At 45.9% G+C, this 15,496-nt stretch overlaps 1 protein-coding gene across 2 annotated transcripts in view; it reads left to right on the top strand.

The window, feature by feature from the left end:
- Positions 1-15,496, top strand: part of Efnb2 (ephrin B2) — a 44,172-nt gene that overhangs the window by 15,857 nt on the left and 12,819 nt on the right. Inside the window, exon 2 of one of the 2 annotated variants that reach the window (XR_015443821.1) lies at positions 4,697-4,859. Coding sequence is in view for 1 of the 2 variants with exons in the window: in XM_004858565.3 (XP_004858622.1) it covers positions 4,697-4,980 (284 nt within the window). In the remaining variant the exon portion in view is untranslated. Of the gene's footprint in view, positions 1-4,696; positions 4,981-15,496 lie in introns of those variants that run through there. The other variant, XM_004858565.3, reaches the window with a different exon arrangement.

The following is a 15,496-nucleotide window of genomic DNA, read 5'->3' as shown; positions in this document are numbered from 1 at the left end:
GCGATGTTCAAGTCTGTTTGCACTAAGGAATATCGTGTCACATAATGGCAATAAAAGTTTTTACAATGCGAGATATGAAGTCGAAATGTCTAAATTGTTAGAGATCTAATTTAGATTACAAAATATTAATGTCTAATTTAGATTATTAGATTTATCACCTGACGTGCTCAGTGTGGAAGTATTGAGTCTAGTAGCAGGTATAACTTTTAAAAAGCTAAATGTGATGATAGATAATCCAAAGGTAAAAATAGATGCTAATACCTAAGGCATGTTAGCTTTGGAAACTCTACTGTACAATTTCTATTTTTTCTGTGCTCTATTCTGTCTGCGTTTGGTTCAAAGGCATGACATCTGTTGCCTTGCTGACAAATGAGTAAGGGGGCTAAACACGGGAGTTGCCTGTTTCTGCCCAGAGGGCCCCTGCTCCCTGTGAGATGCCCCAGGGGAAGCGTGCACCGCCCAGGAGGAAGACCTGGGGCCCTTGGGGAAATAAGACAACTATCCCCAGCCCAGCAGGCTCCAGAGCAATGGCGAGGCTCGGTTCACTCTCTGATCTAGACCACGAAGCACTGTTGGGAGTTTGATTTTTGATTCATAATTAGCACTTTGTTAAACGACACTTCTAAGGACTTTTTGGCAATGTTCAGCCTCCCTCGTGTGCTGTGGGTTGTAACAGGAGGTTTTCCACCCTGCTGTTTTTGGTTACACGATGCACCTTACCGAGCAAGCCCAAAGGACTCTGTATTTGACATCCTCCAGGAAATGGTTTAAAATATCCCTTTGTCACCCCTGTCAAATTTTCTAACACTTGCAAAGCAACATATGATAAGTATATTATCAAATGCCACGAAATCTTCAGGGTGTAGAGGTGCGTGTAGTCTGACTTACTAAGTTCTCTGAGCAACCTCAAAAGTAATAAAACCCAAATAGAAAGCTCTTGGCTTCAAAAACAGAACTAAGTTTACTGACTTGATTATAACATACAGGACTCACAGTGTTCCATTAAAACCCATTGTTCCAGGCCTGGGATTTAGCTCAGTGGTTCCGCCACCTGCCTCGAAAGTGCCAAGGACCCGAGTTAGATCCCCTGGTACCCCCCCCCCCAAAACCCCATTGTTCCATTTTTTAAATGGTATTATTAGGGAGCAGTCCCTTGTCTTTTACTTTTCGCTTTTTCATTTGCTGGTTTTCTCCTGGTCTCTGGATTGAAGGGGGCTTTGTGACTGTTGATCTATATCCAGGCCTTTGTTTGGGTTTTGGTTCTGGTTCAGGCTGGGTCTCTCTAAGTTGCCCAGGCTGGCTTTGAACTTGTGATCCTCCTACCTAGCCCTCATAGAGTAGCTGGATCACAGGCGTGGGCCACTTCACCCAGCTACCATTTTCTTTTTATATACATTTCGCTATTTGCATAAATTGCTGGAGTCCGTGTGACACATGCAGGTAAATCACAAACTCCTCATGGTTGACCTACTTCTTCCTCACCTTTGACTCTTGGCTCTGGGGCAGAGCACGGACGCCAGGTGGCTGCCCGCAGGAGCTGAGATCTCAGATGTCCTTTCAGAAGAAGCCCCTGGACTTGGGCATGGCGCTGATCTCCCCAGAGCTGTCCCGGAAGCTCTCCCACCTGCATGTGCCTTGGCTTCCCTTGATTTCCCTTCCCTCCAGGGCTCATCTGGGAATAGCCTGACTTGGGAAAACACGTTTCCCTAAGCCAGGGTTAGTTGCTGATGCAACTGGAAGTGTGCAGGGAAGGGATTGTCCCTGTCCTGTCCCGGGACACCAGTGTCTCCGCCGGCTCCCTCCTCAGGTGTGGTGCAGGGGTGCAGGTCGGCGACTGAGGTGCTTGGCTCAGGGCCTTTGGGACTGGTGGCTCTGGAGGTGGCTACGGACAGGACTCTCGGAGGGAGGGTGGGAAGCGGGGCTGGTGATGTCCTAGGTAGCCCCATCGTGGCCCCTCGGCGCAACCTTGCTCGAAATGGCTGTCTTCAGTGCTCCTATCCTGCCTATGATCTGGAAAGCGTGTGGCCCTTAATTTGACTGAAATGTGCATCAGTATTAGCTTGCATTTGTCCATTCATATTTTATTTCCAGCTAATGTATTCTTTATTCTTTATTTAATGTATTCTTTATGTATGCCAGCCCCTTGGGCATTTAGTATGGAGTCAGACACACTTGGGACTCATCTGCCCTCAGGGAGTGAGGCTGAAAATTCCTCGTGATCTCCACGGACATGTTTTCTGTCAGACAGAGCACGTGGCACGAAGCTGTGTGGCGGCTCTGCCCACACTGCTGTGGTTTGCTGCCATGTTGCTTTAGGAAGCTCGAGGGATCCCGGGAGTTCTCCATTCTCTGCCACAGTTGGTTATAGTTGGCCGTGGGCAGCACACGGGGTAGTGTGTTCTTGACCTTATTGGCTGGTGAGAGTCATGAGCAGCAGCTCACTGGGGTGGGGGGGAAGCCCCCGGCCAGGCCTCAGTAAAGCAGGAAAGAAAAGACCCCACTGAAGGAACCACGAAGAAAGGGCTCAGCAAGCCTGACTTCTGGGGGCTGTGAGCTGTAAGACCTGCCCAGGTGTGCACCTCGTGAGGGGTCAGGTGTAGGCCTCCAACAACTCGACACATAGATGGGCAGGAGAATGAGCCCCTGGCTGGGGAGCAGCCTCTCTCTGAGGCCCGGGAGCCCTGGGAGGGGTTGGTGAGAGGTAGAAGTGGGGTGAGCTTTGTTTGAGCAGATGCAGGTAGAGGCATCCGGGCCACGGGCTGCAGCTGCCGTGTAGGAATGCTGGTCCCGCCACTCCTGACACTTTTATGGCATCTCTGCCAGCTAAGAAAGGAGCTGCTTTAGGACAGAAAGTATTTGGCGTGGGGTGGGAAGCTCCAGACAGGAATTGGCCCTGGTTCTTGTGAGCCTGTGAGGCTTCCTAAAAAGGTCAAGAAATAAGCATAAGCGAAAGAAGAGTTCAGGAAGGTGAGGAAGTGATGAGCGCTTCTGAGCTTCGTGTGAGCCTCCTGGGGAACAGGGCACCCGCGGACCCCAACCACTGTGCACGCTGGGCGGGGACTGGAACCCTCGCCCACAGATTCTGATCTGCCAGCGAGGGCTGGGAGGTGCCCCAGGGTCGCCTGCCGGGCCGGGCGGTGTCTCCCCCGAACGGGGTGACCTCCACTTGTTGAAGTTCCAGCGACCTCTTAGCAGTGCACACATGGATGTTTTAAAGTTGTCGCCATTGCATAATGTACACATTTTTGGGGCGTTCTGCTTCACAGAAAGATTTTATCTTCAATGATTCACATTTACCAGTTTAGTTTTTTTATCCAAAAACCTTTTTGAATGAATGAATGAATGTTGTATGTTCTTATTAAAGGATCAGAGTTAAAAAAAAAGTATGTAGAGGGGAAGCACATCTTTGCGATTGTACCCCCAAAAGTGACAAGCTGCTGTGTACCACATGTATTTTTCCTGCCATAAAACATACTGCATTTTAATACGAACTTACGTTATAATCTGTTATATTTTGTGCTGCTTCATAACTATCCTGATGTACCTTTGGGAAAATGAATACCTTCCATCAGCACATTTCCTAAACTGTCACCCGGCCAGGGTTGGGATTCATCTGTGCTCCTGCACCCTGGCCAGCTGGTCATCTCGGCTGGTGGGCTCCCCTGGCTGAGGACAGCCCTGCCCTGGAAGGATTCAGAGGCAGTGCTTTGTTCTCGGGCTTTAATATTGTAATGAGCCTGCGGGCTTGGCTGCTCAGACGCCTGAGATTTCTGAGTGTGTTGTTAGTGTTAGCACTTGTAGGAGGATGTTCATTAGGAAGCTCTTGTTTCAGATTCTCGGAGAAACTCCCCATTAGGAAAGATCTTTCAGTAGCATGGCTGGCAAGAAAGAAAAGGGCGGAGGGAAGCTTTTAGTTGTAAGCATTCAGGAGATATTGTATCAGTAGTCTGAGTTCTAAAGATTGGCTTCTAAGGATTAATTGGAGCAAATACATCTCCAGGGAGGGGAAGGAGATTTGTACAGGGAGGACAGAAGGTGTTGTCCTCCAAAGGGGTTGACTCTTCATTTCACAGCTGAATCAATACCACAACTAATTATTTCTGGTTATCTTTTATGGGTTTGTAAGACATTTCTTTTGTTTGGTGCAATAAAAAAGCCCATTGTTTGATCAGTGACTAATTATGTATGATAAGTAATTTGAAACATTCCTGATGAAACTTGTCTGTTAATTAACATCAATAGCATATGGAGACTAACAGGACAACAAAGTCTTAGTACTGACCTGTGCCCTGGGATTGATGAGCTCTCTGAGGCATGCTCAATAAACCCAAATTGCCAATGGTTAAAAAATAACAAACAGGTGGGGAGGTCTGACTCACCTTGCAGGAGAAGTTACTGCCCAGTGGCACAAAGGAGTACTGAAGTACTGCAGGGGAGAGGAGCTGACCAGATGTCAGCAGCTGCCCGCTCCTGTGGCTTAGAAGAAAGGACCCATTTCTGGTTTTGTTTTTGTTGTTTTAAGCTTCATTCCTAAATGCATTTATCCCTTCAGGATCTGAGCTGAGACTTTGAGTAAATGAAAGTGTGGATCTGAAAAGTTGTAGTTTGGGGTTATTGTTGATGTCTGGCTTCATGGTAACTACCATGAAAATTGTCAAGTTTGATCGACTCAATGGCTTTTCTTTTATACTTTTAGATTTCTACCTGGACAAGGACTGGTACTATACCCACAGATAGGAGACAAATTGGATATTATTTGCCCCAAAGTGGACTCTAAAACTGTTGGCCAATATGAATATTATAAAGTTTATATGGTTGATAAAGACCAAGCAGACAGATGCACTATTAAGAAGGAAAATACCCCACTGCTCAACTGTGCCCGTCCAGACCAGGATGTGAAATTTACTATCAAGTTCCAAGAGTTCAGCCCTAACCTCTGGGGTCTAGAATTTCAGAAGAACAAAGATTACTACATTATATGTAAGTACAATTCTATTCCTTTCTTTTATAGAAATTAGGATAAGCTAAATAGGTTTGTATCTATTCTTTTCTTAAAATTATTGTGGTGTATAGTTTGGTAAAAATCCTTGCTTAAAAATTGTCTACTTTTTTTCTTTTCAAAGAAACTTTAATTGACTTGGGACCCTTAGTATTAATTAAATATAAATACCCAAAGAGGGGGAAAAAAACTCCTAAGGTTCTTAGAATATTGAAACAAATGGATTATATGAATATACTCAGCATCTCTACTATGGTAGTATTTTTAAGGAGCATTGGTGGGATTTTGATAGGTAAATCTGTGCGATGCCTTTTCTCTCCATCCATCCATCTGTCTGTCCGTCCGTCCATCCATCCATCCATCCATCCATCCATCTCCTCCTTCATTCAGTGTTTATTCTGGGCCATGACTATGCTTCAGTGCTGGAGGTCACCAGGGGACAAAGTGGCAGAGTGGGACACTTTCCCCGAGATGGTCTCAGTCCAGGGTGGGGGGCTCAGCGGTTGGAAGGATGGGGCTTCCAGGTAAAGCGCCTTTAGACATGGTCATGTGGAAACAGATTTAGAAGACAAAGACAAAGCTAGGGTCTGCTCACTGAATTACTTTAGAAATATCAGCACTGGCACATGATTTCAGGAATGGATGGTCCCTACCCACCGGATTCTGTCTGAGGACAGACAGCTCACAGGCTGTGCAGTCCAAAGACGACTGAGCACATCATGCACTGGCACCAGCCAGGATGATTCTCTGGGCCTGGATTTTGCCACCGTGATGTCTGGGAGATTAAGACAGCTGTTTGCATGATTCAAGCAATAAAATGCTTTTCTTGAATTTTTGCAGCTTAAAGTCACACTCCTAACTGGGTTGGATTCTCATTTGTTTCCAGGGACTTGAGCTCATTAGGAAACTTCGTCTGCTGGCTGGGCCCCTGCCACTGCTCGGTGATCAGATTAAAGGCCTGGCTTTCTCCCCCTGTGAACCGGCAGCTCCCTGAATACTCACCCAGGGCTCCATAATAGGTGTTTTTTACCACAGTAGTAATTAAAACAAAGGTGGTCATAGACACCTAATTATGTCTCTTACTATGAAATGCCACAGAGATTGAAAAGCTGTTTTGAAAGCCAACTTGATGCACAGAGTGCTATTTTCCAAGAATAAAAAGAAAAGGGGAAATGGTAAATTACATAGATATATTAATAATTGTCATAAAATGAAAATAAAAGCATTCTGGATTGAAACAAGGCAGATGGGATTGAAAAGTGTACAAAATCATAGGGAAATCATTTGAAAATATAGTTACAAGGTAAAATAAATGGAAATGTTAAAGTTTTTGGAAGCCTAAAAGTACATGTCTTTTTAATGAACAGGTGAAGATTTTTTCAGTGGAAGCTAATGTCTAGCATGATATTTTTAGGGAACAGAAATTGACCTCAGATGAATCCATGAAAAGGCTGTAGTCCTGGTGGGGTGGAGAAAGCAGGAGGGGCGTGGGTACCTGACCCCATGCACCAGGCGGTAGATGCCATCCCCAGATGCATGGCTGTAGCCCGAGTCTCTCCCATGCACAGAAGCCAGACCTAGATGGATTCTCTCCTTGTACTTTAGTTTATGACATTTCTAGGTCCCCACTGGGTAAAAGTGGGATTTCAATAAACATGAAAACTTTAACCATTCATCAGAAATAATATGCAAGAAATGCAACCAAAAAATGGTTCATCAGTGTGCCTGCTTAATGTAGGTGCATTTCATAACTGCTTTGTAGCGATACACGAGAAGTTTGTGCTAGAAGCATAGTTTATCACTGTGATATAAACCTACACAGAAATGGCATCTCTTACTTTTCCTGGGAGCTCTTCATGCACATTAACAGGCAGCCAGGCTGCTCTGACCTCCTGAGCTCTCCCTGGAATTGTGACTTACTGTTCAAAAGAATAGGGTAGCTTGGGGTAGGTGAATCTTAAAATGGATTTTTCAGGGGTGTTTCGGGTTTGAAACAATGAGGAGCTGTTTAAATGTTGCCCTGAAGAGATCTGCCCCAGGCCCAGAGCTTTCCCGGGAATTCCAGTGACCCACACTCTGGCAGACTTGAAGGGATTTCTGTAGTCTCAAGCAAGGAGCGCATTTCTGATACTCGGGAGTATGTGGAAGCCAGGTTCTCTCTCATCCGCCCTACAGCACAGCTCCTAGGCACACAAGCTTCCCTTCCTTGCAAGGAAATGAGCAAGGAGAACTTGCTTTAAAGTAGTCTTAAACATGAATGTCGACTTTGCACGGGTCCTTCGGGTATCCCAGGAAACCAAACCTAGTCAAGGGCTTTCTAAAAGCTACTGCCTTCCACACCAAACACACACGCACAGCCACAGGGCCTCCGTTCCGGCTGTTTGAGGACAGGGATTTTTCTATCAGTACTTTCACGTAACGGTGTGGGATAGATAGCACGAAGGACGTACCCAGGCTTACTAGGATGCTTCCGAGGGTGCACAGGATTGAGTCTCTGTGGGGCAGTAAATAAAATTGGGTTTGAGTTGCTAGGAGACGACATGTGCTCAGCCTTGGGTTTAGTGACTGATCGTTGGGCACCTCTACCACCAAGAGCATCTCACTGCGTGCTTATAGTGTGCTGTGGTCTGTGGAAACGGAGGTCGGGCTTGAGCTTGATTTACCTCAGTGGGATGCGTGCGTATTGGCTAAGTCCCCGCAGGAGTCGTGTTTGTGCAGAATTAGGCCAGGGGCCAGAGCCCTGCCTTTTAGTCTTGCTGCCTGAGTTTAATGAGAAAAGTCACTTTGTTTCTTTGAACCTTAGTTTCCTTGTCTGGAAAACTTTGGATTGTTGTGGTTCAGGCTCATGGTGGAGGATGCACTGTATGGTTGGATGAACCAATCTAACACATGATCATGTGTACGTGTGGTTCTTCTCCACTGAACTGGATGGGATGTGCCCTAAATTCTTGAACGACTGCATTAGATTTGTAGTGTTACCTGATTTAAGAGTCACCACACTTGGGTTTTCAAAGTAGGTATTGATATTTAATTGGAACTGTACTTTTAAACTTACCAAGTATCCACTAAATTCCCTTAACAATGACAAAATGATACACATCCTTGTTAGTTCTTCTCATGGATGGTTAATTGCTTTGACATGTGGCAAAATGATATTGCGAGAACATGTTTAGAACAGACTTTTTCAAGTGATCTATTTCAGCCATCAGCCTTGGGCATAGTTTGCATAATAAAATCGCCTAATCTTTAAATGATCAGGAGATGGGAATGCTGTGATTGCTTGGTCAGAAAAGGCCCCTGTTCTTTGTCACAGTCCAATCCTTAATTACCTTAAAAGCGGAGTCAGTATTTTACATAACTTGTAGTTATTTTTATCACGTCTTTAAAATTCTTTCAATGTTTGTGAAATCACTGAATGTTCAGGGAAGTGCTGTTGGACATAGTAAATGTTCAGTTTAATACATGAAAAGAATTCTTGTGTTCCCAGCCCAGAAAGTCTCCTCAGAGGCTCTTTCAGTGCCTGGTCGAGTGTCTTGTGGAGGTGACAGTGCAGAGCTGAAGGAGTCAGCAAGTTCAGTGTGTAAGGTGATGCCCTGTTGTCTGGACGAAGATGCTCTGGGCTTCTGGTAGACCAGGCAAGGTACCCCAGGAGGGTTTCGTCACACCTCCAGAACCATGTGGGGTAGAGGTGGAGGGGAAGTGAATCTCATCATGTTGATGCTTTTCAGGTGATCAGTGGCCTCAGTGGAGCTGAGGCAAGTAGTATTCATAGAAAACCTCTTCATTTCATTTCATGCAGCTTTGGCATTATTTCACTGTAAATTTGTGGCCAAGTCGTGGTCTTGTCATTGTCTAGAAGTTTCTAAAGACTGTTTGGTTAAAAGTTCTAGAATGCAGGTACCCTATGGTGTTCACAGGGGTCTTCAGTTGCCAGTCCTCCCTGATAAACGCTGAATGAGCCGGGAGGACCTACCATTTCTTCTGCCCCTCCTTGGCTTGGTTGTCCAAAGCAATTTTGTTTTTAATAAGGGCATGCAAAATTGAAGTTTCCACAAGCAGCTTTGCAGTTTTTAGGCATGTATTCCACTTTAGAGCAAACTCACAAAAGATAGTAAAATGCTTGCCCAGAAAGAATGAAACAATATTCTGAAAGAGCCAAAGCAGGATAGTAGATTCTTTTCCTTATTTTGGTTGAGCATGTATATGTTTCTTTTCTTCTGATTGTTTTTTGTTTTTCTTTTTTGCTTTTGATTTGCTTATTTCCAGGGAGTAGGTTTGGCAGGTGACACCAACATATACTGAGATCTCTTTCCCTAGCACAATAGTTACAGCAGCTTGCAAGTGTCCTTGGACATACAGAATCTTCTAGAATGCATGATGTCCATAAAGTAATTATGTACTTTGCTTGATGAATTATGTATGCATGATAAATGTGACAAAAGCCACACTTGGATCCTTCAGTATATCAGGTACGGCAGCGTGGCAACGTTATCCTATCTCAGGTCCCCTGACTTAGGGGTGGCGATTCCTATTTGACACCTTGCATGCACTCACTCATTTTGAGCATTTAAAGACATTTGTGTTTCCCCTCAGCTGCTCTTCCTGTAAAGTGCTGTTCATAAGAATCTGGGGAGACCGCACAGCAGCGAGCCTAGAGGCCGGGCAATACCCCTTGCCCTGAGTCTGGCCCTGGTAGCCCTGGGCTCTTGGGCCCTTCAGCAAGTCCCATGAGCTGTCCTGAGGCCTCAGTCTCTATCTGAACAATGAGGGTGTGGATCGTGCCTGTTCTCAGGGCCGATGTGGTGTGCATGGTGAGGTGCCAGGTGCTTGCTTCCATGCTTGCTGCAAGGATGAGTTTGCTCTGGAGCCGAGGAAGCTCGAGACCAGAGTCTGAGTGCTACCAGAGTTCTTTGCACTTGGGCTACCTTTAGCAAGGAGCGTGTGTTTGTGTGTCATTGTTCCTGAAGTCACCCGAGCTCTTTGGCAATCCTTCATCAGCCCCGGAGGACGCAAACAAGGAGGTGTCTTCAGACACTTGTCATCCTAGGCCCCACTTGGCAGGTCACCAACCTCCCAGGGCTCTTCTCAGTTCCCCGTGACCCAGAAGACTGAGTTCTTCTTGGTTATTTCACCAGATCCCAAAGGGTGTAAATAGGCGTGTCAGACTCACCTTATCACCGAGACTGGCTAGGGGAGGCCTCGGCCCATTAGTCTGCTACTTAGAAGCATCTTCCTGTTATTTGCTAACATAATCTGAGCTCCTTCTCTGCCTGCATCGACACCTCTTTCAGAGCGTGCCAGGCAGGCTCCTGTTGAGTAAAATGCAGAGAAAGCCTGGTTCTTTACACTTTGCTGAGGAGGTCTTCATGGTGTTGGAACTGCAGGTCGAGGACGCGGGACCTCTGGGATGCTTGTCACAGACACCTCAGGGCTTGGGAGAGCATGAGACTGAGGTGCGTGGGGACATTGTCCACATTCAAGGCTGTCCAGGGCAGTGGGGAGTTTATCTCAGTTAAACCAGACAGCAAGGGCCCTGTGATACCAGCCCTTACCCCGAGTGACTCACGGGAAGAGAAGGCGACTGTGATTTGCAGAGTGAGGGGAAATTGTTGAGACGTAGGGTGAGGCAAAATACCATTGGTGCAACAAATTTAAGAGCAGATGAGGAATGAAGGATATTACTTAGAAAAAAAGAATTCTGTAGGAATGACTCAGAACAGCACTGCCTCTGTTATTTCATAAAATGCATCTTAATATCTCTGGCCTCTGTATTTATAGCTTTTTAAAGGTTCACTTAGATTTATAAATAATTGAACAATACAGGAGACCTAGCGCAAGCATAAAAGAGGACAAGTTTCTTTCTTAACAGCCTTTAAATATTCATCATGAAGATAAAAATTTAAAGCAAAATAAAACACTTTGAAAAAATAGCCAAGAGGCATCAGCAGACCTAACCAAGATTACTTGCAGAAACTGATGTGTGGGAGTCATCTGTCCTTCAAGTCCTGGAGTCTGTCTGGGTGTTGGGTCGCGCAGGGCATGCTGTGGCCTTCGCTCACTCTCACCCACGTTCGGGTCTAGAAATGCAGGTGACAGAGCAGTTTCCACTGCCTGCCCCAAGAAAAGCAAAAGCCAGACAAGACAGCAGGAGGAGTTCGGTGCAGTTCCCGTGGCTGCGAAATGTGCCTCCTGCCTCATTTGTACCCAGAAACCGTGAGGATGGGACGCAGCCCACATGGTACACATGCAGTGAGGGGAGACAGTGCACACTCAGAGTTGCACACGTAGCATGAGTGCATCCATCAGCTCATGCGATGTGAATGATGGCTCTCTGCTTGTGCCCCCCTTGGTACTGATGCCTTGTCATCCCCTGGGCTCCACAGGACTAATTTCCACCATATATTCCACAGCTGAAGTGAGGCAGCCCTATAGGGCAAGCAGGTGCTCATGCCCATAGTCCGAGCTGACTCCACGGGAGGCTGAGGCAGGAGGATTGCTTAAGGCCAGTCTGGGCAACAAGGGAGTCTCCAATCTCAAACAAACAGAAACAACCTTCAGCATAGTAAGAAAGGAGGAAGTGCCACAGGAAAAAGGTGGTCATCATTTTGCTAGATATTTTGATATTTATTTTTTTAGAACTATTAATTCCGTTTCTGCAATGAACTTACACTGTTTTTATAACATCGGTAAGTAACTTCAGCCCCTCAGTAGAAAGTTGCTAGATAGTAGTTATCAACAACAAAAATCTCAAATATGCAAAGAGAGGCAATAAGAGACATTAAATTTCCTTAGCCAAGTATGAGCGCTGCAGTTTTGGTGGATGGAAGGCTGGACAGATGGACAGATGGACTTGCCCAGCCCTGGGCAGGAACATAATTGATTCCATTGCAGATGAGCCAGGCTGTGGTTTTCTGGAAGACAATTCTGTGTGGACAGTGGTCTTTTTCATTAGCAAAGTAGCCTAGTTTGGGGGCTCCTGGTGTTAAAGCAGGAGATGAAGGTGTTCGTTTACTGACGCAAACGTGGAAAATTTCCCTGGATTCTTAGAGCAGAGAACAAGTCCCTTGGACAGAGGAGGGTTCACAAGCAGGGCGGATTTAGGCGGGGTCACTTTTCTGGGGTTACTGTGGAGCTCTCAGTGGTCAGAGCCGGTAGCATCATGTCCATCTGCACTCCTGTGCCACGGACCTGACACATGTTCTTGTCCGCACTATTACGTCTCAGCTGTCAGCAGACATTAATTATGCACGCGGTGAGGTCCTTCGGCCCGGGGATGAACTTGGCCTCCGACACACGCTTTGCACTACAATGCAGCCCAGCCCGCAGGGTCGGGGCCATTAGTATCACTGGGACCGTTAGCGCTGGACCGGGGACCAGGGCCTGGGGTGAGCGTGCCCCGAGCCGAGGACTTCCCACGCCAGACTTCCCCTGTCTCTGCAAAGATATTTAATGATTAGGACTTACGAACCACAGAGTGGGCAATGGATTATGTGCTAGAAACAACGCAGTGCAACACAGGCTACTTCATGGTTCAGAATATTTTCATTAGATATTATCGCCACCTCTGGACCAGGAAATTTCTTTTTTAAAAATCTGAGTACTTAAGCTAATAGAGACAATAGTGAATTATGATTTTTCTTTAGAACTATTGCATCATTCTTTTTTTTTTTTTTTAGTGCAAGTTTAGTCATTACTATTGAAATGGTCATCTGGCTGCCTATTTTTAAAACACAATTCCTCTTTCTGAGTAAGTTTTGGGGCATATTAAGCTTGACTCTGCAATGTGAGGGTGCTTATTTCACTTTTGACTAAACTGTCCCCTGTGGATTAACTTTGTCCGAGTCACTGTGGCTGTAAGAAATCCCCCTTGCAGTATATGAGATGAAAAGGTTTTATTTTTTTTTATGAAATCATGTTGAAACTTTTTAACCTAATGAGAAATTCTATTTGCATAAATCATCATAACTTTGGTGATAAAATTTTAGACCTAGAAAGCAATGTTTTACTTCAACTGAATTCATTAAAAATCAAGACACCAAGTAGTTGCAAGCAGTAATTTTAAGGGGATGTGAAGTAAAGCATTTCATAAATAATCTCGTGTGTTTAAACCCTTGGGGGGGGGTATAGCACTGGCACTGTTTGCTCACCCAGAAGTGAGGGTGCTGGGTCAAGTCTGGACTGTACAAGTGGAGCATCCTTGACCTGAAAATCTGAAATCCCAAACACTCTAAAAATCCAAAACTTTTCAGGGGGTGGCATGCCAAGTTTATGCAGATGTCCCCTAGTCCTAAATTCCAAAATCCAAATCCCTTCTGGTTCCACACACTAAGATAAAGGACACTTAACCTTTGTTTCTTTTCTTGGTATGTACACACATGCACACACATAGGCAGCACAAGCGTAGGCAGCACACGCATAGGCAGCACACGCTTGCCGTCTGTTTTGCTTGTTGTATGTGGCTGGCGATGACCCGTCTGTATTGTCAGATACCTGTGGCTCCGAGCATCTCGGGCGACTGCTGCTTACTTAAACTGTAGTTTTTAGTGGCTCGGGTTTTCTGGGTGAACTGCAATGACACGCCTGTGTCAGGTGTGGTGTCGGTGACCGTGCGTGGTGCAGCTGGACGGCCACCCACTCCCAGGGCCTGCACGGTGTCCCCATGGCCTGTCTCTGACCAAGACAAAGTAGCTGAGGAACTGATGTCAGTGAAACCTCTTAAGCACATATGAACAAATGCAGCTCGCCGCAAAGCTTCAAGGTTGTTCGCATCTTTTAAAACTAATGTTTCAGAGCTGCCAATGGAGTCTCCTAGCCCTGCTCACCACGAGCAAGTGGCTTCAAATGAAGCCACTCTGCTCAAGAACGACCCCTTGTACTTGATTCACGGCACCGCTAGTCATTTTTTAGTGCTAGGAAGCAAGAGTATCTTCGTGTAAGGATTTGCTTTTTTCTAAATCGTGGTGCTTGGAGGAGAAAGTAATTAATTGTGTTGTGTAGAAATCATGGAGGCTCAGCCCCTTATTACTTCTTCATGCATGATTTGCTGCTTTAAAATTTCAGAACACAACTACAGCGATGTGGTTTTAATTCAAGTGAGTCTTCCCATCCTACTAGAACAGTGTTTCCTTGGGCGAGAGATTCACCCCCACCTCTCTGCCAGCTCGAATGATACAGCGATTTAACTGTGCCCGGATCCCTTCTCCCCGAGCAAGCTCACCAAACGTGAGCCAGAGCTGTCTTGTCAAGGAGAGGTTTGCAAATCTTTTCCTCTGTACTTTCCTTCCTTCCTTCCTTCCTTCCTTCCATTCCTTCCTTTCCTTCCCTTCCTTCCCTTCCTTCCCTTCCTTCCCTTCCTTTCCTTTCCCCTTCCTTTCTTCCTTTCTTTCTTTCTTTCTTTCTTTCTTTCTTTCTTTCTTTCTTTCTTTCTTTCTGAGGCGCTCTAAGAAGTGTACTGTAACACTTGCTTTAAGACAAGGCAGTTAGTATTACAGGATGAAGTGCCATGGGATCTGAAGCAATGCTGACTCTGTTGCTGTTAAGCTAAATGCCAGCATCGAGCCCCACAGAAGGTCAGAATGATGCAGTCCTTGTTCAGCCAGGGTGAGAGGCACAGAAAAAGGGAGCTTTCAGAAGTGAATGTTTCCTCTTCTTCTGAGAACATTGTACATAGTTTGTTAATTAACTTTTTTTAAAAAACCAGGCATTGGGCCAGGGATGTAGCTCAGGGGTGCCGCAGCCTGCCTGGCAAGCACAAGGTCCTGAGTTCGATCCCCAGTACAAATACAAAAAAACCCAGGGATTTATTTTTGACTTCTTGTGGACATTACCATTTCCATGTTCCTGGCCTTCCTTCTACTGAAGCAGTGTCTTAAATGATAACCACGCTACTCAAGGCCTGAGGCCACCGTGAGTCCTAGAACATATTCTGCGTTGACATGACATACTCTGAACCTGAACCGAGATGAGGATCAGGAGCCAGCTGTTAGCTTCCTGGCTGCTATATTGATATTAAACAATCACGTCTTTCCCTGCCTTCTTCTTTCCCAATGCCCACCCTTACACACAAAGGTTCGAAGCCCTTGGTGGAAGAAAACAGTGACCCGGTTCAGCATGACTTCAGGGTCGCGGCGTTGCTGCCCTGTTTCTCACTGGACTCGGCCCTTCCGTGGTTCCTGGCCTCGCCACTCCTCAGGCCGCTGGCTGCTCCAGAGTCTTTGTTGAGAGCAGGGAAACTGGTGTGTGGGACGCGTGACCTAGGAAACCCATGTTGCAGGGCTGATTGGGTGGGAAGGAACAGTGCAAGCAGAGAATGTTGATGGGCCTTTCTTAAAATGCCGTTTGCTTGATGACTGAATGAAGAGAGCATGAGGTGAGTTAAGTCCAGCTTTGTGTGGAGATTCAGTTTTTGTCATTACTGTTCTGTGGTTTTCCTGACCGTGTACTTTGATATACTTGCTTTAAGTGACCGTTCCATACCCATAAGCCCTTCCCATCTGG

This window comes from Heterocephalus glaber, unplaced genomic scaffold, assembly GCF_053883595.1.
Source record: "Heterocephalus glaber isolate CG9 unplaced genomic scaffold, H.glaber_assembly_v1.0 deba00001579, whole genome shotgun sequence".
Classification (NCBI taxonomy): Eukaryota; Metazoa; Chordata; class Mammalia; order Rodentia; family Bathyergidae; genus Heterocephalus; species Heterocephalus glaber.
This window is presented reverse-complemented; position numbering and strand designations above follow the sequence as displayed.